The 23,268-nt window shown below is 33.3% G+C and overlaps 1 protein-coding gene across 1 annotated transcript; it reads left to right on the top strand.

The window, feature by feature from the left end:
- Nucleotides 20,834-21,984, top strand: LOC18609303 (glutathione S-transferase U17). The gene is made up of 2 exons (XM_007044339.2): nt 20,834-21,320; nt 21,450-21,984. Exons 1-2 carry the CDS (start codon nt 21,000-21,002, stop codon nt 21,825-21,827), a joined length of 699 nt encoding a protein of 232 aa, XP_007044401.1. The 5' UTR covers nt 20,834-20,999; the 3' UTR covers nt 21,828-21,984.

Below are 23,268 nucleotides of genomic sequence, written 5' to 3'. Positions count from 1 at the left end.
TAGCTTAGCTAATGAATACCCCATCCTCACATCACCTGATTTGTAGACCAAAAAAAAGAAACTTAATTCTCTCATCACGCTTACTTCAAATTCACTATGCATTCTTTAGTAGAAATCTCACACAATTTCTCATTAGTAGCATCGAAGATTATGTCATTAACATAAATTTGAATGACAAGTAAATCATTTTTGCTTTTCTTTATAAAAAGTGTAGTACCTACACTCCCCCTAGAAATTCCTTTTTCTATCAAGAACTTTGAAAGCCTTTCATACCAAGCTCTTGGAGCTTGCTTTAATCCATACAAGGCTTTATGCAATTTATAAACATGATCTATCTTTTGAAAATCTTTAAAGCTAGGGGGTTGTTCAACATAAACTTCTTTTTGAATGAAACCATTTAGAAATGCACTTTTAACTGTTGGTCCAAAGTAAATGTGCTAGAAGGGAGCGAATAGCACCTTTTTGGCTTCTACTAAAATTGGCCCTAAGTTGAGGACAAATGCAAGATAAAAGAAAGATTTAAGGATAAATGAAAAACTAAAAACAGAGTAGACAATCACATAAGAATTTACAATGGTTCGGGTCAAGACCTACATCCACTACCTTGATTGTTCAACCAAGGATTTTCCAAACCAATCACTATGAACGATGAAATTCACAACCTTTCACCAAGCTTTTACAATGGCTTTTACCAAGCTCAGCCAAAACCTTTCACAATGGTTTTTATCGGGATCAACCAAAACCTAAACTAACTTTTCTAGGCTAAGTTAGAACCTATACACTCAATCAAGCAATCCAAGCTTGAATAAATCTCTTAGAGTGTCTCGCACACTTTAAGTATACAAGATAAAGAGAAATAAAGGTGTACCTATAATCAGTTACTTGATCTAAGTGATACAAAGTGAAGTGCTTGAATCTTGTTACAAGAATAAGGGTGAAATGTAGAAGATTGCAAAGAGTTTTTGATGGTTTTTGAGCTCTTTTTGTTCTTGGAAGCCTTTAATTACATTTCTAGCCGTTAGAAGCCACTTAAATACTTGAAAAATCAGCTCTGATAGGTGTTAGGCAGTTTTTGACCATTAAAAATAGTTTTGTTGCAGTTCTGGCCATTAATCTGTCTTCTACTGCACAATTCAAATTTTTTGGCAGAATACTCTTAGTCGACTAATTGATATCTTAGTTGACTAAGTTATTTCTGTCTTCTGTTCTATGCTTCTGGCAATGAACACTTAGTCAACTAACGTCCTTCTTAGTCGATTAAGTTGGTTTTGTTTTGAAGTCCAGATTTCTGATAGTAAACTCTTAGTCGACCAACCCATTTCTTGGTCGGCTAAGTCTTTTCTGTTTCTCAATACTCTTGAGCCTGCCAACTTTTGATTTGAATTTTAGTTGACTAACCCTTCATTATTCAACTAAGGAGCTTCTGTTTGTTGATTAGTTATGGCTTCTTATTCATATACTTTTTGATATGTCCCATGGAATTATTTATTTATCATTGACATACAATTCTTGTCCTGCACACTTAAGTAAAATTATTAGACACAAATGAATGGGAATGTTTTATTATCATCAAAAACTAATGGAGCCAACAATCTCCCCCTTTTTGATGATGACAAAACATTTCTTAATTAACAGTGCAGTGTCCATTTAATCTTTTTAGTTCTGCACAAAAATGAGGATTTCTCCCCCTAAGTGTGTGTTCCCCCTTAGTGTGTGCTTATTTTACTTATTTATTTTAGCAAATTTTTATTTATGTCATATAGACAATGACATTATACATTCAAAATAAATTCATGCTGACATATAGAGTGATCAACAATAAGTGATTGGTTGACAGAATATCATTAATATTTCAGCTATGTCTGTCAACAGCATATTATTACCAGATTTTATCTATGCCATTTATCATCCAACAAATATAGTATAATTAACGTCCATATACATTCACAAACACAATCCATTCACATTCCATTCACAATATCATTGATAGAAATTGGTTATGAAAATAACAGCCCAATATCAGTCAATTCTCAAGACAGCAGCAAACAAACTCATGAACAAATTTAACCATCAGTAAACAAATAATATAAGTAGCTTAATAGCATCCCATTTTCAACACAATAACATAAACCACAAAGTTAATTTCAGATGTTCAACTGACAACATAAAAAAATAGCAGAAAAAGTAAAAAACAGCAAAAAAAGTAGTCATTGTTTTGTTCTTAAATTGTCCCTAGTTCTCCCTAAACTGTCCTTAGTTATCCCTTAAACTTTTTACCATAATGCTCCCCTTGTTGTTCATCATCAAATCCTAAGGACACTCAATCATCTTCTGAAGAAGGTGAAGGCGTAGACTCATTAATACAATAGAAAAAATTAAAGGGTTCAAGAGATGGTACTAGAGGTGATTTCTATGGTGAGGGTTCAAAAGATGATTTATCAAGAATTTCAAAGGGGTCTTGAGGAGAAAAGATGACTGGTGGTCTAGCTTTTTCAGTTATTTTAGAGGATTTTCGTCTCTTGAGGAATTTGATCTTGGTTGTCATTGTCTTCATGCCTTTACCAAATGGTTTAGACTTGGCTTGTGGAGCAGCAACAGCTTTTTCTTTTTCTTACCCAAATTGTTCCTCTGTAACTAAGCTAGTTTAAGGGATTCTTTTGGAGATACTGACTTTTTTGCTTTCCCTTTAGATGCTTCTTTTTCAGCTTGTTCTTCTCTAACCATTTGGTGGAAGACATCCATTATTGAGACTTCCTTTGAATTGGGAGAAGAAGGTTGTTCTTGTTGAGGTTCATGATGGGATGGAGGAATTTCACCAAGTGATCCAAGCACCTAGGTACCTTGTTTTGATTCAGCTTCCTTTTGTGGCTCAAGTGATGGGGATTTCCTTAGTTGATCCACTTCAGGTTCATGACCCTCGGCCTAGAAAGCAAAACCTTCAGCATCCTGACCTGCTAGTGCAGGACTTGGAGTGGCAGAGATGTCTGCAGTTGCAGGTTCATAAGGCATTTTTCCTTTTTCCTTCAATACATTTTCGAGCTTTGCCAATTTCTCTTTAATTTTTTGCACTCTTACTCCTTGGTCAGTCAGCTTTCCATCAATCCTTATGAGTAGGTTGAAAAGTATTTCATTAAAGAACTGTGAGGGAGCCGTTTCTAGTTGAGTAAGGAGAGAAAACTATTTTCTAGGAGTGACCTTGGGGGTTTTAACATATTTCTCTCAATTAAGCTTATACCCCATTTTAGGAAGACTCCCAAGGTAAATAGCTTGGTCCTTGCTTTTCACTTTGTCCAATTCATATCTAGAGCTCCAAATTCCCTTTTTCTGTACCAATGATGTAATGATATTTCCATAAGGAAGATTTATTTCTTTCAGTCGACAAACTCCTTTCATTTTCTTAATCATGAATCTGCCTAGATCAAGTGGAGCACCATTGAAGGCATGCTCCATTAGCTATAAGTTTTGAAGACTAATGTAGCTAAAACTACCACCTCTTCCATGAATATTCGCAGCAATAAAGTAATGCAAAATTCTAATTTGTGGACTTTTAATCAAACCAGCATTACTCTTTGATGAATCTTTTTCTTTCCTCCTTGTAATTTTCTCCCACAAAGAAGTGGGATCATAGTTTTCAGGCATCTCATAGTCACCATCTTCACTTTCAATTTTAAGCATATTTCCTAAATAGACAGCAGTCATAACAAATTCCTTTCCATTTAAATAAACATGCAGACCATCATCAATATAATCATTAGAATCCTCAAGTTCATCCTTATTTATGGCTATGTTGGCATAAAATTTTTTCACCAAACTAGCACTATAAGATCAATTCTTAAAAGTGCTAAAATCCTTCAGTTTCATTTCTTCAAAATAATCTAACAGAACTACTTGAAATTCAGGTGACTCATCAAAACTACTCCAATCAATACATTTACCACAAGTAATAGCGGCATTTTCGATCTTTTTGAACCTATCCTTATGAAATTTATCTCTAGATTTTGAGGATGAAGTCTTACCTATCTTGAAAGATTTTTCTTTCTCTTTCTTTTTCTCGGCTTTGTATTCCTTCTCTGTCTTTGATTTTCTAGTTTTTCCAATCTCGATAGTGGACACTATCTTCTTTTTCTTCTTTTGTACTTTTGCTTGCAAACTCTCTTTCAATGGACGTTTACCCTTTTCTTCTCTAGAATCTCTTTGGATTGTGATGATTTCACCATTTGGTTTGAGAAATTTCTCTATAGAGCTTTTGATTAACATCCTTTCCCTTTTCATCAACCTCAAGTTTGGTAAATGGACTCATTGGTGTGCTAATTGACTTCAGCTTCAGCATGTCAAACTTTTTGAGCATGTCTTGAATGTATCTTTCCTGGCTGATGAATATTCCTTCCTGACTTTGTTTGATTTAGAGCCCAAGAAAGAATTTCAGCTCTCCCATCATGCTTATCTCGAATTCACCCTACATTTCTTCAACAAAGTTCTTATATAAAGCCTCATTAGTTGCACCAAAAACAATATCATCCACATAGATTTAAACAACAATTAAACCATTTAAGTATCTTTTAATAAACAATGTTGTATCAATGTTGCCTCTACCATAACCTTTTTCAACTAAGAACTTAGAAAGTCTTTCATACCAAGCTCTTGGAGCTTGTTTTAGTCCGTACAAAGCCTTATGAAGTTTGAACACATAATCTGGTTTTTCATAGTCCTTAAATCCAAGGGGTTGTTCAACATATACTTCTTTTTGAATGTAACCATTTAAAAATGCACTATTTACATCCATTTGAAATAATTTAAAGTTCATAAAATAAGCAAATGCAAGCAACAACCTTATAGCTTTTATTCTGGCAATTAGTGCAAAAGTTTCATCATAGTCAATTCCTTCTTCTTGGTTATACCCTTGAGCCACTAACCTAGCTTTGTTTCTAATAACATTTCCTTGCTCATCTACTTTATTTCTAAACACCCATTTTGTCCCAACAATAGGGTAATTTAAAGGCCTTGAGACTAATGACCACACACAGTTTCTTTTGAATTGATCAAGTTCCTCTTGCATGGCCATTACCCAACTTTCCTCTTTTTCAGCTTCTTCAAAGCTCTTAGGCTCAATTTGAGATATGAAAGTTGAAAAGTCACATGTCTCTCTAATTTCTCTCCTGGTTTTGACACTTTGAGTAATGTCTCCTATAATCAGCTCTTGTTGATGGTATTTTACATATCTCCAGCTTCTTAGAAGGTCATTATGCTGATTTTCGGTTCTTTGCAATGTTTCTAAAGGTGGAGGTTCTGTTTCTCTTCCTAGGGACTTTTCTTCACTGTTTTTCTTGTCATCTAAATTCAATTCTTCCATTTATCTATCAAGACTATCCGCATCATCTTCATCAGCAAGAATTTCCTTTTGTAAGGCATTAGATTCATCAAAAACTACATGGATCGATTCTTCAACAATTAAAGTCTTTTTGTTAAGAACTCTATATGCCTTTGAGTTTAATGCATATCTTAAAAATATTGCCTCGTCACTTTTTGTATCAAACTTTCCTAGAGGATATTTTCCATTGTTCAATATAAAACATTTACAGCCAAAACTCCTAAGATGAGAGATATTTGGTTTCCTACCCTTGTAAAGTTCATAAGGAGTCTTTGATATCATGGCTCTAATTGAGACTCTATTAAGGATATATGATGTTGTGTTGACAGCTTCTGCCTAAAAATACTTTGGTAAATTATTTTCACATAGCATAGTTTTATCTATTTCTTTTAAGGTTCAGTTTTTCCTTTCTACAACTCCATTTTGCTGGGGTGCTCTAGGTGTAGAAAAATTATGATCCAACCCCTTTTCATTACAATAGTTTTCAAACTCATCTCCTTCATACTCAACACCATGATCACTCCTAATACTAACTATGGCAAGTCCTTTTTCATTTTCAACTTTCTTACAATGATTTATAAATGCTGGTAGTGCATCATTCTTATAAGCAAGGAAGTAGACATAAGTATATCTAGCGTAGTCATCAACTATCACAAATTCATATGATTTTTGTCCTAGACTAGTTGTACTAATTGGCCCAAATAGATCAATATTCAGCAATTCTAGTGGTCTAGAGGTTGACACATTTTTCTTACTTTTGAAATATGTTCTAACTTGTTTTCCTAGTTGACATGCATCACAAATTTGATCGTATTCAAATTTAAGTTCAGGCAATCCTATAACCAAATTCTTTCTTATCAATTTTGAGATGGTATGCATGCTCACATATCCAAGTCTCTTATGCCATAACCAACCATCATTTTCAACATTTGCTATAAGACATGTTTCACAATTCACCTCAAGATCTTCAATAACATACATATTCTTAATTCTTTTTCCTCTAAATGAAACTTTGTTAGTACTTATATCTATCACTTCACATTTATTTGAGTCAAAGTATACCTTAAAACCTTTATCACATAGTTGGCTGATACTCAATAAATTATGTTTCAAACCTTTAACCAGCAACACATGACTAATTCGAGCTTGAGAGTTCTTACCAATGGTTCTAATACCACAAATTCTACCTTTTGAATCATCACCAAAGGAAACGGTACCTCCTTTTTTCTTGTCCAGCTAAGCAAACAGCATTTCATTTCTTGTCATGTGCCTTGAGCAGCCATTGTCCATAAACCATGGTTCCTTCTCCTTTAGTTGAGCTCTTGAGTATGTGTCTTTTAGATTTAGCTTAACCTATAAAATAGATTTTCAGTTTTTCTTAATAGGTACCCATACTTTGATGAGTCCTTGAAGGTTAGCTACAATATAGGATCCTTTTGGAACCCAAAATTTTCTTGTTTTCTATGTGTTTTTATCTTTATAGCAGTCATAAGATAAATGTCCAAATTTTCCACAATTGTAACATCTAAATGAGGCATTCTCAAAAATTTTCTTAAAGTATGTGTTCCTCCTTAATGTTTCTTTCTTCAAACTTTTAAGATCAGCATTTTCTTTAACTGCCTATTACAAGACTTCTTTTTTGTTTTCCAATTCTAATTTTAAAGTTTCAAAATCTATTTTTGAATGCTCTAATTCAATTTGCAAAAAATTTCTTTGCTCAAAAACAGAATTGAAGTCATGTTTTATCTTTTGCAAATCAATCTCAAGATATGCAGTTTTTCTTTTTAAAGTTTTATATTTTGATGCAAGTTTCTTAAATTCATCATAAAGACATTCATACTCCTCTTGTACTTCATCAATTGAAATATCACAGAAGGATGAAGATACCTCATATTCATCATCCCTTGCCATTAGACACAAGTTAGCTATTTCTTTCACCTTTTCTTCTTCATCATCAGAACTTGAGGTATCACTATCTGACCACGTTGCAGCCACCATTGCTTTTTTTTATTTTCTATTTTTCTTTGGCGTTTCTTCCTTTAGTAAGGGGCATTATGACTTGAAGTGTCCTGGCTTCTTGCATTCAAAGCATATACGCTCTTTCTTCTTATTGGACTTATTTTTATTTTTGGTTTTCCATGAAAAGCTTTGCTTTCTTCTATATCCTCTTCTAGCCAATCTTCGATTTCTATGGCCCATAAGCTTTCTAAACCTTCTTGCAACCATAGCTAGTTCCTCATCATCGTTACAAGATAAATTGTCCAATTCTTCTTCAAGGATACTAGCTTTTAAGGTAATACTTTTCTTCTTTTCTTTTGCTTCTCTTTTGTCTTCCTCTTCCTCTTCCTTGAGTTCCAACTTGTGAGTGAGAAGAGAACCACAAATTTCATCCAAGGTTATAACATTTAAGTCCTTGGCTTCACAGATGGTAGTCACCTTTGGCTTTCAATTTTTGGTATGCTTCTAAGAAGTCTTTTAACGATTTTATGCTCAAAAATTGGTTTGCCTAGCTAACTTAATTTGTTTGTGAATCTATCTAACATGCTGGTGATATCTTCACCAGGTTCCATCTTGAACATCTCATAATTGTCGGTTAAGAGGGCTATCTTGGACTCCTTTACTTGTGAAGTCCCTTCATGAATAATCCTAAATTTATCCCACACTTGTTTAGCTGTGGTACAGCTTGAAACTTTATTGAATTCAATGGGAGTTAAGGCACAATGCAGTGTATTGATTACCTTAAAGTTGGTTTGGACTCTTTTGGTTTCAGCTTCGGTCCATTCAGATCTTGGCTTAGGAATCATCTCGTTGGTTACAACATTTAAGGTTGAAGGAATAAAGAGACCATCAGTTATGACATCCCACATCTCATAATCAATTGCTCTAATGTATATTGACATCCTAGTGCTCCAATACAGGTAGTTTGAGCCATCAAATAAAGGTGGTCTGTTTATGGACTGTCTCTCAGTAACTATTGATTTTTGAAGAGCCATTTGCCTCTTCCCAAAGGGTGTTAGACCTTAAGAACAGGGAACTTGCTCTGATACCACTTGTTGGTCCCAAGTAAATGTGTTAGAAGGGGTGAATAGCACCTTTTTGGCTCTTACTAAAATTGGCCCTAAGTTGAGGACAAATGCAAGATACAAGAAAGATTTAAGGATAAATGAAAAACTAAAAATAGAGTACACAATCACACAAGAATTTATAGTGGTTCGGTCCAAGACCTACATCCACTACCTTGATTGTTCAACCAAGGATTTTCCAAACCAATCATTATGAACAGTGAAATTCACAAGCTTTCACCAAGCTTTTTGAAAAACCCGACCCTATAAACACATGTCATGACATACATGCATTGAGTAGCATGTTATTACGCTAGGAAAGTCCCTAAGAATAGAAGAAATCCGGTATTATACCTAACGGTACACTTGAGTTGATTTAACCTCAAACTAGTTCAAATAGGAATCGTAGTATGAAATTTAATATTTTACAGTTCAGGAATGACTATAAATGATTGTTCGGAGTTCGAGTGTTCATTTAGGGAAAAATTTAAAATTTTGATGTTTAGGAACAAAATCGTCATTTTACCACCTAAGATAATAATTTGATCGTGGAGTGAAATTTTTGATCAAGATTAACTATTTGGAGTATAATTTAATGATAGAAAGTGAAAAATTTCAATTTCGACAATTTTTGAAACATAGGGGCAAAACGATAATTTTGTCACCTCGGGGTAAAAATCGTAATTTTCACCACCCAAAACTTGTCAAAATCATAGGATTTATTTATTTTTGGTATGAATAACTATGGTACTTTAAGTGGTGAAAAATTGAAGTTTAAAGGATGAAATTTTAAAAACGGGCCAATGGAAAAGTGACACATGGCACTTTTTAATTGTTTAATATTATTTAAAGGAAAATCAGCCCATTTAAACCCCACATCAGGTGATGGCCAGCCATAAGGAGAAAAGAAGAGAGAAAATAGAGAGGAAAGGAAGAAAAGAGAAAAACCAAAGGAAAATTAGAAAATTCAAATGGGAATTCACGTTTTTTGTCCATATACGCGTCTAACGGTAAGATTTTTCGATTTTAGCTTGATTTCTACCTTCCCTAAGCCTTTGTTTCCATTTAGCATGCTTGAGGAGAGAGATCAAAAAGTGATACCAAGGGCTGGCCGAATTTCAAAGGGGAGGATTTTGAATTTTTTAGGTTTTAATTCTTAGTTAAATTGGTAGTTTTAGTTAGTTAAATGTGTATAGAAATCAAATTGGGCAAGGAAACATGAAATTCTCACAACACCCACCCTTGGCCGAATACTCAATGTTGTACAATGATGATGAACTGATTTTTATTCTAAGAGAAATGAAGAGAAAATGATGAAAAATGGTTAAATGTGATAGAAAAACAAAGTGAAAAATTGACCGAGTTAATGTCCCATTTTTGGCCGAATTTTCCAAGGAGGAAAGTGAGCTGATTTTGATGATTTTAGAAGGTTATTGGCTGATATTTAATGGTTAGAAATGTTGGAGAGAAAATGGGACAATTTAGAGCTAAAATAGAGCGCGTTAGCAATTTATCGGGTAAAGTGCCAAAAATAGATTAATACTGCGTTTAAGCCGTTTTAGGCTATTACATTTCATACCATGTATTAGTATAGGATTTAAGTCAATTATATAGTTATTTAGCATCAATGTGGTGAATTGTGTAATTTTTGCAATGTGTCTAGGAGGAGAGCTTTCTGGTAAAGGCAAGGAAGTCATACCCGACGAAAAGTGATCGGGACACCTAAAAAGTATTTAATTTGTACAAACGGTGAGCAAACCATTATTATTGTAAATTATCTAGAGTTTATTTTTAAATGCTCTTCATGGATTTTATGAAACGAAAATGAGATTAAAATGGGATTTTGATGTTTTAGAAATAAATGTGACAAATAAATATATTGTCTTGATTTTCTGAAATAAGAAACTTTTGATTATAAATTTGAGTAATTGGAGGGTGCCAATTGTCTTGAAAAATATATTTTTCTATGAATGGCTTATGATATATGAGTATATGTGGCTATATTTTATAATTGCATTGAGGATTTATGTAAGCTGTCTTTTACTATGTAGGCTGGGTAAATAAATAAAAGTCACGTTATACTGTCGAAATTTTATAAAAATTGGTGGGTTTAGTCACTGCAGTGACGGGTTTTCGTGGACTACCTATTAGAGGGGCATGGTAAATCCGGTTATATAGTTACTCTAGTTGTAGAGGCGATGAGGGTAACTCCCGGGGTAGTGTTAGAGCTCACTTCACGTCGAACCCCCTCGTGAATCTGTAACTCGGCCAACGCCAAGGAACGACTTGTTTTCAAAACTAACATGTAAATATCTTAACAACCTCGGCGGATTCGGTTAGATGCCTCGGCCAAGGTATCCCTGAGGATTAGTTTTTGGCTTGAGCCCTGTTTTTAATAAAAGTCATAAGCCTTAACAACTGTTTTAGTAAATTACAAATATTTTATGGTTTAAGAAATAAATTGAAAACCTTATCAAATGGTTTGTGATTTGTTGTTTAAACTTGCCTCCATTTTACTCACCTTTAGATATTTATGATAGTGTTTGTTTACTCATTGGGATTGCAAAATCTCACCCACCTCTTTTCTAAATATTTCAGGCCTGTGGTAGCTTGTAAATACCCAATTTTGTCGAGGATTCCAGTTGACCCCTCTATCACACAGACAGTAGGTTACTATCACCAACACTTGGTGTATTTATGGGCCACTTGTCATTGTAATTATTATTGTACATTATATCTTTGTAAATTATTGTATGTATGAATTTATTTTACTTCTAAGTTATAAAAGATTACTTACATGTGTTTCTATAAATATTGTTTTACATAAAAATGCTATATTTTTGTCTTTTGATTTACTTGAGCCGAAAACGACTGGAAATTGTTTAAAACTGATATGTAAGCCTTGCGGGGTTCCGATTGGTATTTCGAGTAATGAGTATCAATCGGGACGTCGCGGGGGTTGTCATGGGCCCGAGGGAGGTTTCGAGTCATGACACTTTTACAATGGCTTTTACCAAGCTCAGCCAAAACCTTTCACAATGGTTTTTACCGAGATCAACCAAAACCCAAACTAACTTTTCTAGGCTAAGTTAGAACCTATACACTCAATCAAGCAATCCAAGCCTGAATAAATCCCTTAGCGTGTCTCGCACACTCTAAATATACAAGATAAAGAGAAATAAAGGTGTACCTATGATCACTTACTTGATCTAAGTGGTACAAAGTGAAATGCTTGAATCTTTTTACAAGAATAGGCGTGAAGTGCAGAAGAATGCAGAGAGTTATTACTAGTTTTTGAGCTCTTTTTATTCTTGGAAGCCTTTAATTACATTTCTAACTGTTGGAAGCCTCTTAAATACTTGGAAATTCAACTCTGATAGGTGTTAGGCAGTTTTTGACCATTGGAAACAATTTTGTTGAGTTCTGGCCGTCAATCTATCTTTTAGTGCACAATTCAATTTTTTTGGCAGAATGCTCTTAGTTGACTAACTGATATCTTAGTTGACTAAATTGTTTCTGTCTTCTGTTCTGTGCTTCTGGCAGTGAGCACTTAGTTGACTAACTTCCTTATTAGTTGATTAAGTTGGTTTTGTCTTGAAGTCCAGATTTCTAGCAATAAACTTTTAGTGGACTAACCTATTTCTTGGTCGACTAAGTCTTTTCTGTTTCTCAATACTCTTGAGCCCTCCAATTTTTTATTCGAATTTTAGCTGACTAACCCTTTATTATTCAACTAAAGAGCTTTTGTTTTGTTGATTAGTTGTGGCTTTTTATTCATATACTTTTTGAAATGTCCCATGGAATTATTTATTTATCATTGGCATAGAATTCTTGTCCTGCACACTCAAGTAGAATTATTAAACACAAATGAATGGGAATGTTTTATTATCATCAAAAACTAATGGAGCCAACATTAACATCCATTTGAAACAATTTAAAATTCATATAACATGCATATGTAACCAAGAGTTTAATTGCTTCTAATCTAGTAATAAAATCAAAGGTTTCATCATAATCAATACCTTCTTCTTGATTACAGCCTTAAGCAACTAACCTTGCTTTGTTTCTTATCACTTTTCCCAACTCATCCAATTTGTTTCTAAATACCCATTTGTTACCAACAATTTGATGGTTGGTTGGCCTTGGAACCAAGGTCCAAAACTTGTTTCTTTCATATTGGCCAAGTTTTTTTTGCATGGTAATCATCCAACTTTCTTCCTTTTCAACTTCCTCAAAGTTCTTGGGTCCTACTTGTGATATAAATGTTAAATATTCACAACTTTCCTTTAGTCCTCTTCTAGTTTTGACACCCTCCAAGTGATCACCAATTATTTGCTCTTGAGAATGATTTCTTACAAATTTCCAACTTCTAGGAAGATTGTTGTGCTGACTTTCTTCTCTTTGCAAGTCCTTGAGTGGTGGTTCTTCTTCATTTTTCTCCTTTGAGCTGTCTCCATAATCTTATTTGTTTTCCAAGCTTATCATTTCCATTCACATCTCAATGTCATCCACATCATCATCATTAAACACTACCTTTCTTTTTGCCTCATTAGTCTCATAAAAAACAACATGAATAAATTCTTCTATAACAGGACTTCTTTTATTAAACACTTTATAAGCCTTAGAATTTAAGGCATAACCTAAGAAAATAGCTTCATCACTCTTAGCATCAAACTTTCCCATGATGTGTTTTCCATTACCTAAAACAAAATATTTCCATCCAAAAGTCCTTAAATGTGAAATGTTTGATTTTCTACCTTTATAAAGCTCTTAAAGCGTTTTTGAAATCAAAGGTCTAATAAAAACTCTATTTAAAATATAAGTTGTTGTGTTCACAGCTTCAACTTAGAAATATTTTGGCAAATTGTTTTCACAAAGCATTGTTCTTACCATGTATTTCAAAGTCCTATTTTTTCTCGCTACAACTCCACATTCTAGGAGTTGAAAAATTATGATCAAAACCATTTTCATTGCAAAATATTTCAAATTCATCTCTTTCAAATTCACCACCACAGACGCAGCAGTAGAGTGTCACTTTGACGTGGTGGAAGTCATCAGCTCAAGCCTGATTATCCCTAAACCCAATGTGAGTTTTTCTATTTTGCCTTGCTCCTCCACCATGATCGAACAAGAATGGATAAGAGGCTTGTGGGTTGATGTGAGGGAGTCGGGTTGGCTATATTTTGGGAGCGAACTCCAAGCGAATATGAAATGCATGGATACAAGTTATGCCTTAGAATGAAAGACAATTCCGAACCAGCTTTGCCGACAAACAAGCTAACACTAATAATGGTATGCCCTTTTTCATTTTGTATCTTTTTACATAGATTAGCAAAAGTAGGCAATGTATCATCACTGTGAGCAAGAAAATATACCCAAGTATACCTAGAATAATCATCAACAATAACAAAGCCATATGACTTGCTTACTTTACTGACAACATTTATAGGTCCAAACAAGTCAATATGCAATAGTTCAAGTGGTCTAGAAGTTAAAATCACTTTCTTTTATTTGAAAGAAGTTTCAACTTGTTTTCCAAATTGATATGCATCACAAACTTTATCTTTTTGCAAAAGAAATCTTTGGAAGTACAACAACCAAGTCTTTTCCTTAAAGTTTTGGAATTGTATGCATGCTAGCATGTCCAAGTCTTCTATGCCATAACCAACTATCACATACATCATTAACCATGAGACATCATTCATTCTTAATTTCATCAAGAAAAATTACATGCATGTCCTCAATTCTTTTTCCAATGAATATTACTTTATTAGTGTTGATGTCAATAACTTGGCATCCATGTGAATCAAAACACCCTTGATCCTTTGTCACAAAGTTGACTAACGCTTAATAGATTATGTTTAATCCCTTAACAAGTAAAACATGCTTGATTTGAGTTTGAAAAGTGCTACCAATGGTTCCAATTCCATGGATGATACCTTTGGAGTCATCACCAAAAGAGACACCTTCACCTTTCTTCCTATCAAGCTTGTCAAATAATCTTTCATTCTCGACCATATGCCTTGAACAGCCACTGTCCATGTACCAAGGCTGCCTTTCCTTTGGTTAAGCTTTCAAACATTGTTCTTTTTACCCTTGCTCAACCTACAAAATAAATTTTTAATTTTTCTTTAAAGGTTCCTATACTTGCAAAAGTCTTTGAAAGTTAGTAGGCACATAAGAACCTTTAGGCACCCAAACCAATTTGGTTTTTGGGAGATTTTTTCCCTAATGATAGCAATCATAAAAGACATGTCCTCTTTTACCATATACATAGCAATAAATTGAAGATGCATTATTAAAAAATGCATTTCACCTTGGTTTCTCTTCTTTTTTATAAATTATGTTTTAAACTTTCTTCTTTTGAAGCTTTGAGAATAGCATTTTCATCCAATGCCTTTTGCAAGGCTTTATTTTTACCCTCAAGGTCCAATTTCAAAAGATTCAAAATCTGTTTTGGAGTGCTCAAATTCAATTTGAACAATATTTCTTTGATAAAAAACAGAGTGGAAATCATGCTGGAATTTATTTAATTCATCATCTAATGACATGGCTTTCTTTCTCAACACTTTATACTTTAGGGAAAGCTTTTTAAATTCAGCATATAAGCGATCGTACTCATCTTGAAATTCATCATAAGAAATTTCAAATAAATTGGAATTTACCTCGAGTTATTCATCTTTGACCATCAAGTAAAAGTTGGTTCTTTCTTCTAGCTTTGTTTTTCTCATATTCTAAACTAGACGAATCACTATCCAACCAAGTTGTAGCCACGATTACCTTTATTGGCTTCTTTTTCTTCTCTGAGGATTCCTTCTTGAGCAATGCACATTCGGATATGAAGTGGCTTGGTTTCTAGCATTCAAAGCACACCACCTCATCCTTTTTGTAAGACTCATTTTTTTATTTGTTCTTCCATGAAGAACCTTGATCCTTTATCTGATTTTTCTTCCAAATCTTCTATCTCTTTGGCCCATGATCTTCTTGAATCTGCTAGCTATTATGACCAACTCTTCGTCCTCATCACTTGAAAGATTTTCTAATTCTTCTTTAAGTGTACTTACCTTTAAAGTAAGACTTTTTTTTTTCTTTTTCTTAGCTTCTTTCTTTTCTTCTTCTTTCATTTTTAGCTCATGTGTGAGAAGGGACCCATAAATTTCATCAAGAGTGATTGTATTAAAGTCTTTAACTTCTTGGATAGCAATGACTTTAGGTTTTCAGCTTTTTAGAAAGCTTCTAAGTAGTCTTTTTACTAATTCATGTTCTAGGGTGTGTTTGCCAAGTTGATTTAGCTTGTTTGTAATGTTGGCGAACATATCAAACATGGCAATAATGTCTTCACTTGGTTACATTTTGAACATTTCATAATTATGGGTGATAAGGGCAATTTTGGACTCCTTTACTTGATAAGTCCCTTCATGAATGATATTAAGTTTTTCCCAAATTTCTTTGATTGTGGTACAGCTAGAAATTTCGTTAAACTTTATAGGAGTTAAGGCATAATGAATAATGTTAATGGCCTTGAAATTTATTTGAACTTTTCTCATTTCTGCCTCAATCCACTCTTCTTTAGCCTTAGGCATTTTTTCACCGAAGATAAGGTTCACATTAGTGGGAATATAAGGAACTTGAGTGATCACATCCTACATCTCATAATCTACAACTCTAATGTAAATGGATATTCTAGTGCTTTAATATGGGTAGTTTATTCCATTAAATAAATGAGGCCTATTTGTGAATTGACCCTTAACAACACAAGACTTTTGCATAGCCGTTGCATCTCCCCTAAATATGTTAAGCCTTTAATATCAAAGGTTAGCCTCTGATGCAATTTGTTGGTTCTAATAAAGTGCTAAAGGGGGCTCAATAGCATGTAAAAGATATTTTGAAAGAAACTCTTAAGCTTTAAAAATTTTTGTAAAATTTGAAGTGGAAGGTTTAATACTTGTTGAAGCTAAAAGGCACTGAGTAAATAAAAGGTAGAGAGAAGTGGACCAAACATAAATTTTTATAATGGTTTGATCCCCTTGACCTACATCCACTACCTTGATATTCCAATCAAGGACTTTTAACACAACGTTATTAAACTAATGGAATTAATAGTTTCCACCAAGCTTTTACAAGGTGAGCTTCTAACCTAAACTCTAAACCCTTACAACAACCCTTAGAGTGCTACACACACTTTAATCAATCAAGAAATAAAGAAAATATGGAGTATAATTGATCACCTAGTTAATTTAAGATGTACAAATTCAAGTTCAAACACTTTACAAAGGATAGGAGTGAAAAACAAGTGTACAAGATAAGATTTTTGCTCTTTTTGGCTTTCTCAAACTTTTTGGAACTTCACCATCTCATTTTTTACCGTTAGAGATGTCTTAAATACTTGGAAAATCAATTCTAACAATTGAAGGCAGAATCTAGCCATTACAAATAGTTTTTTAGCTGTTATTTTATCTTTTAGTGCTTAAATTCAAATGTGTTGGCAGTGTTTTGTTAATCGAACTAAAGATTGGCTTTAATTGATTAAGCCTTCTCTGTCTAGTAAACTACTTCCCTATATTAGCCAGTTAACTACAACTTTAACTGATTAAAAACTTTCTATTTTCAAGCAGCATTCTTCACTAGTCTTCTTTTAACTGATTTAATTTCCCTTTAACTGATTAAGGCTTCTCTCTTTTCAACCTTAACTGATTGAAATAGGCTCCCACCTATTAAGAATTTTTCAACTTTGAATCTTTTGGTTTTGCACCTTGGACAGTCATCAATATTTTGAATTTGAATTTTGGAGCTTCTTGACACTTTAACTTTGACCTTTAACTAGTTAACTCTTTTCCTTTAACCAATTAAAAGGCTTTTGTTTTGCACTCATGTAGTGCCATGAATAGCCTTAATTGATTAAGGTCTCATGTTAATTAGTTAACATTTTTCTGCTTTCACTTAGTCCTTAGTTCTTTGTTCCTTTAACTAATTAACCATTATAATAACATGGCAAGCTTCTTAACTTGATTCAAATAGCATTTATATCAAGGAATTTAAATTTAGTCCTACACACTTAAATGAAGTGGTTAGACATTGATGAATAAGGAATGTTTTGTTATCATAAAAAACATATGAAGTCAACAAAGGTATCCTATTTTCTTCATCATCAACGTTACAACTCAAGGCATATTGTGATAGTGATTGGGCTGGTTGTCCATTTACATGAAGATCCATTACAAGATATGCAGTTTTTCTTGGTGATTCTTTAGTGAGTTGGAAATCTAAAAAGCGAAGTGTTGTGGAAAAGAGCTCTATAGAGGCTAAATACAAGGCTATGTCTACTATTTATTGTGAAGTGATTTGGTTGTTGTCACTTATGGAAGACTTTGGTATTAATCATTCTAATGCTTTTGAAATATTTCATGATAATCAATCTATATTAAGTATGAGTAAGAATCATATATTTCATGAATGAATGAAGCATATTGAAGTTAACTATAATTTTGTTGAACATAAAGTGCTTGCAAGAGTTGTAAAGCCTACTTATATTCTGACTAGCTGTCAATTAGCAAATTTGTTTACAAAAGCTCTCCTGCCTAAACAGTTTTCTTTTCTACTAAGCAAGATGTGCATCCTCAACATCCTTGCACATCTTGAAGGTATGTTAGAGCTGAAGGACACGTGTAAAGTCACCTTTATACATGTGATGGAATTAAAGATTAAGTTAATTAGTTAGTTTTGTAGTTAGTAAACCATGCCATAGTTAATTTTCTATTAGTATGGTTTCTTTCTTGTATATAAACATGTAACCATGTATCATATAATGAGATGCATCACTTTACTACCCGTATTCCTCTCATAAACTTTCTTTTTCCTTCTATATCTTTCTAGTTCATCTCTGTTTTTAAACCTAGAAAACTAACAAAATTGAACTTTCTTGTATATTCATCTTTTTCTTGTTTGTTTTTTTTAAGAGGTTGAACAAATTTGATTTATTTAAGCAATTTGAAGATTTTCTTGTTTTAATTTCATGTTTCTTTCATGCCAAAGAAACGGAAATTTTGAAAAACAATCTATTTACATTGCTAACAGATGCTATTGTGGCTCCTGAAGCAATTGAACCAAAGGCAGAGCTAGCTAATTTTTGTTAGGGGGCCAAAGACGAATAGAAATAAGGGGTAAAACGTTTTAAAACTAATATGTTGAATTTATCCAATAATAAAAAAAAATTCATAATAGACAATAATTCTATATAAGATATAAATTAAAAGAAATAAGAAAAGAAATATTTACTGTATGCTTTTAGGAAAGTTATCCTCGACGATTTTTTTTACATTCAAATTCATTAATTATTGACTCTATATTGACAAGACCAGCAATATTTTTCTCAACATAAACAATTAAATTATCTGTAAAAATGTCATCATCTATTTTATTTTAGAGTCTTATTTTCACAACTTTCATTACTGAAAAGCTCTCTCCATAGTTGCTATAAAAATAAAAAAAGTAAAAACAAGGAGTGGTAATTTTTTGACTTTCTTATTTCTACTAATCTTTGGCACAATTCAAAAAATATCTTAATATCTACAAAACTGTGGTGATGAGTTATATCAAGCTCGTAATGTCTTAATTGTAACCTCAAAAAAAGTCTTTACTGCTTTGTGAAATCCTGAGAATAAAAGCGCTTTGTTAACTTGCAGATATCGCCAATATTGAATTATTTGTAATTGTTAAAATAAAAGAATAAATTTAAATTGGGATAAAATTGAGTAGAATTCGTAAAGTCATTTTATTATTTATTATATGTATTAATTATAAAACAAAAACATTATTTTGAGGGAGCCAAAATAAAAATATTAAAAAATTTTGAAGAAGCCATTGAAAAATATATATAATTAAATAAATATTTTCAAAATTTTTGGCCACAACACTCCACCCTTGAATCCACCATCGATTTCTTTAATGAGCCAGATGTAGGTAATTGCCAGCAAAGCCATTGGACCAATGAGTTTATATCCATAGTAAAAACAAACATATTTTCATAGTTATCATTATCATTCGATATGCACTACGTCACGATGCTAGTAGAAAACAATACGTATCTATAACTGTATCGCATTTAATCAAGTATCGAAAACGTATTGTACGATATATGATATGTATCTTATGATATGGAGGCATATCGTACGATACAGTCAATACACTTTTTTATAAACTTAATTCTAATAAATTATTAAAAAATTATTTTTTATTATTTTTTTGAGTTGAAACATGAAAAATTATTTTTTAGGAGTTTCAATCTTTAGATTTTAAACAAAAAAATACTAAAAAAATTGAATTCCCTTTTAATTTTAACATAATAAATGTTTTATTTTTTAATTAATAAATTAATATATATTTAATTTAAAAATCTATGTTATTAAGGAATATATTAAAAATTTAAATTAAAAAAATAATCTTTTCAATTTGCATCTTATAATCTTCAATTTTGTTAAAAATTATAATATTTTTCATTTTTTTCTTTATTTTACATGTATAAATATTATTTATAATTAATTTTAAAATTTTTTATTATAATTTATGATACGATATGATACTCGATATTAAAAAATAAAATTTCGATATATCTCGATGTAACAAGTATACATGATTATGAGCATAAGCTAATGGAATGCAATCTTTTTTGTGTCAGTCACCACAACCAAAGCTTGTAAGTACTCTAGTTTTGACTTTTTCAACTCAACCGCAACTCCATCAGCGGTGTATATTCTCACCGCTGAAGATCGAGTTCTGCAGCACAAATGTGGCGTTCAGATTCATTAACTCGGGTCCATAAAGTTTCACGACAATGACATTTTGGTCTTCCTTGTCACCCATTAGATAAGCCTCTTTTCTAGTGATTTAAGAATTAACATAATTTTTCATTTTTTACCAAGAAACTCCTACCATGAGCATTAATCAGAGGACACATGACATTTTTTAGACGTTGGGGCAGAAGAGGAGTCAGGAAATGAAGGCAGAAGATTTGCATTCCTCAAAGCCTTTGATGATGTGTAAAATATAAAGAAGCTGTTAACTCTCTAATTTGTATAATTCTGACACTTTACATGGACTAAATTGTAGTTGTATAATTCGACTAAAAGGATCCAGGTTTTTTTTTTTTTTTTGAGTAAAACGCATCCAAATTGTTTGACAAACATGAAAAGGCTCTCCCTGTACACCAGTTTTCATTATTCTTAACTTCTTCATTTAAAGCTTAAATCATAAAATTAAGTTATTAGCCAAAAGGCCAAAACCAAGCCAAAGCAAGTAAATATAGTTTAATGTCCGAACCTAAAGTCAAAATGTCAAATGACAACTTATGTCTTTGGCGAAATTAGCCATGTGTTTACCTTCCCCTTTCACATTTGTAACTAACAGTCTTGACCTTGGCTGAGTGCTTTAATCAAGTCAAGTTACCTGCTACTCTCTTTATCGATTCTCAATACATCATCCCTAGCATTTCTATATAATAAACGCTCCTATTTTGAAGCGTACCCTCAAAACTGCAGATATTTCTGCTTCTGGTTAGAGAGATTAAATAAACCATGGCAAAGAGTGATGTGAAAGTTTTGGGTTCATGGCCGAGCCCCTTTGTGATGAGGGCAAGGATTGCCCTTAACATCAAGTCTGTCAACTATGAGTATTTTGAGGAGAGATTACGGGAAGGTAAAAGCGAGCTTCTTCTCAAATCAAACCCGGTTCACAAGAAAATTCCAGTCCTCATCCATGGTGACAAGCCCATCTGTGAGTCTCTCGTTATTGTGCAATATATCGACGAGACTTGGTCTTCTGGTCCTTCCATTCTACCTTCTGACCCCTATGAACGGGCAACCGCTCGTTTTTGGGCAGCCTATCTTGACGAAAAGGTATTCATAGTTTGTTCATGCAAAATCAGATAGTATATTTCACAGTTGATTGGTAATGTATCTTTTGGTAGAAAACTGCAATTTTTTATTTATTTATTGTGGGGGGTCAAAATACTTTTTCTTGTGCAGTGGTTCCCATCCATAAGAACTATTGGTATGGCTCAAGGAGAGGATGCAAGGAAAGCGGCAATAGCGCAAGTCGAAGAAGGATTGGTGCTGTTGGAAGAAGCATTTGGGAAGTGCAGCAAAGGGAAACGTTTCTTTGGTGGGGACCAAATTGGGTACCTTGACATTGCATTTGGATGCTTCTTGGCCTGGCTCAGAGTCACTGAGAAGATGAGCGGGATCAAGCTGTTGAGTGAAGCCAACACTCCTGCTTTGCTTAATTGGGCTGACAGGTTCTGCTCTGATGCTGCTGTGAAGGATGTTATGCCAGATACTGAGAAGCTTGCGGAGTTCGGTAAGATGGTTATAGCCAAAATGAGGGGTGCGGCTCCTCCCAAATGATGAATTCGATGATTAGATGGCAATAGAAGCAATAGAATGGCTATGGTGTACTTTTTTTGCACCGAAGCATCTCTAATCTACTATCATCTATGTGCTGCTTGGAGAGTGGAAATAAATTTTCGTGGAATGCAAAATAATCAAGTAGCTTTTCTGTCTTGTCTATATATATATATAGATAGTTGTTCTGTTGATGAAACAAACACATATGCCAGTAATGAAGCTCTTTAAGTTGAATATAAGTTTCACATAAAGATTAAAAGAAACGCCATCTCCTTTGTTTATCGTCAAGCCAGAATACTGACTCTAGATCATCGTCCTGAGGCACAGGCTATCCGCAATGACCTTGTATAATAAATGTCATCATTCAAAAGTTTGTGCAGTAACTGAAATTTTGTAGACCAGTTGTTAGAAGTAGGAGGGGTAGCGGTCAGCTGCTCCCTGGATAGACAAGCTAGAAGGCTAGTTTTTTTTCCCCTCATATGAAGTAATTATTCTGGCAGGCGGTACCTCACACCAAATAGCCCGATTCTTCAATGGAGCTAAGCCTGGGCGTCGTGTTGCTCTTTTTGGTTTCACGAATTCATATACAAGTTTCACATTAGATGGATTCATGGAACGGGATTCAAATTAAACCGTGGACCGCTTTAAAACGGGGTATTCAGATATATTACGACTGTGTGACAAGAAATAGACAAATGTCTTTAGATTAGTTAATACTACAAAACTTATACTATAATATTATATGACGGCAGATGAGAATTGAGACTTTGCCTCTCTTTAAATTATTTTTTTAAAAAGAGTAAAGGTTATTTTAGTAATTTTAATTTTTAATTAAAATACACATTGATAATTTTAATAATTAGGCTAAGCTAGTAATCCTTTGTTTGATTTCTTTTTGTACTTTATAAGATAAAATTTTGAATATACGCTTAAGCTCCAACTTCATTTCTCATGATCTTTTCCTCTCTATTTTACTAATTTTCTTACTTTTACTGTCACGACCCGAAACTCCCATCGAGCCCGTGATAACCGCCGCGACGTCCCGATAGGCACTCCTTACCCCGAATGCCGATCGAAACCCCGCAAGGCTTAGCATCAGCTTCCGCATCTCCCCAGTGAGCGACAGTTATTAAATCTCACATTTCAAAAAAATCATAAGTTATTTCCAAATCAAAACAATAAAATATTACTTTCTGGCTCACAAGGGCATTTTCGTCATTTTTCTTCGAAAATACCGAAACTCGCCAAAAACATGGTGTAAAAGCTAAATATATTCATACATACTTTAAATCAAATAATTGAAGAATAAAATTACTTTTACAGTGACACGTGGGCCCTCAACTGACTAAGAAGATGTAGGGCTATGAACCCTTACTTTCTAGGATGCAACTCCGAGATTAATTCTCGTCTTAATCAACTATCAACAAATTGTCCTGAGCTT

This window comes from Theobroma cacao, chromosome 2 (genome assembly GCF_000208745.1).
Source record: "Theobroma cacao cultivar B97-61/B2 chromosome 2, Criollo_cocoa_genome_V2, whole genome shotgun sequence".
Taxonomy (NCBI): Eukaryota; Viridiplantae; Streptophyta; class Magnoliopsida; order Malvales; family Malvaceae; genus Theobroma; species Theobroma cacao.
The sequence above is the reverse complement of the archived record's forward strand: the minus strand, read 5'-3'. Positions and strand labels throughout refer to the sequence as shown.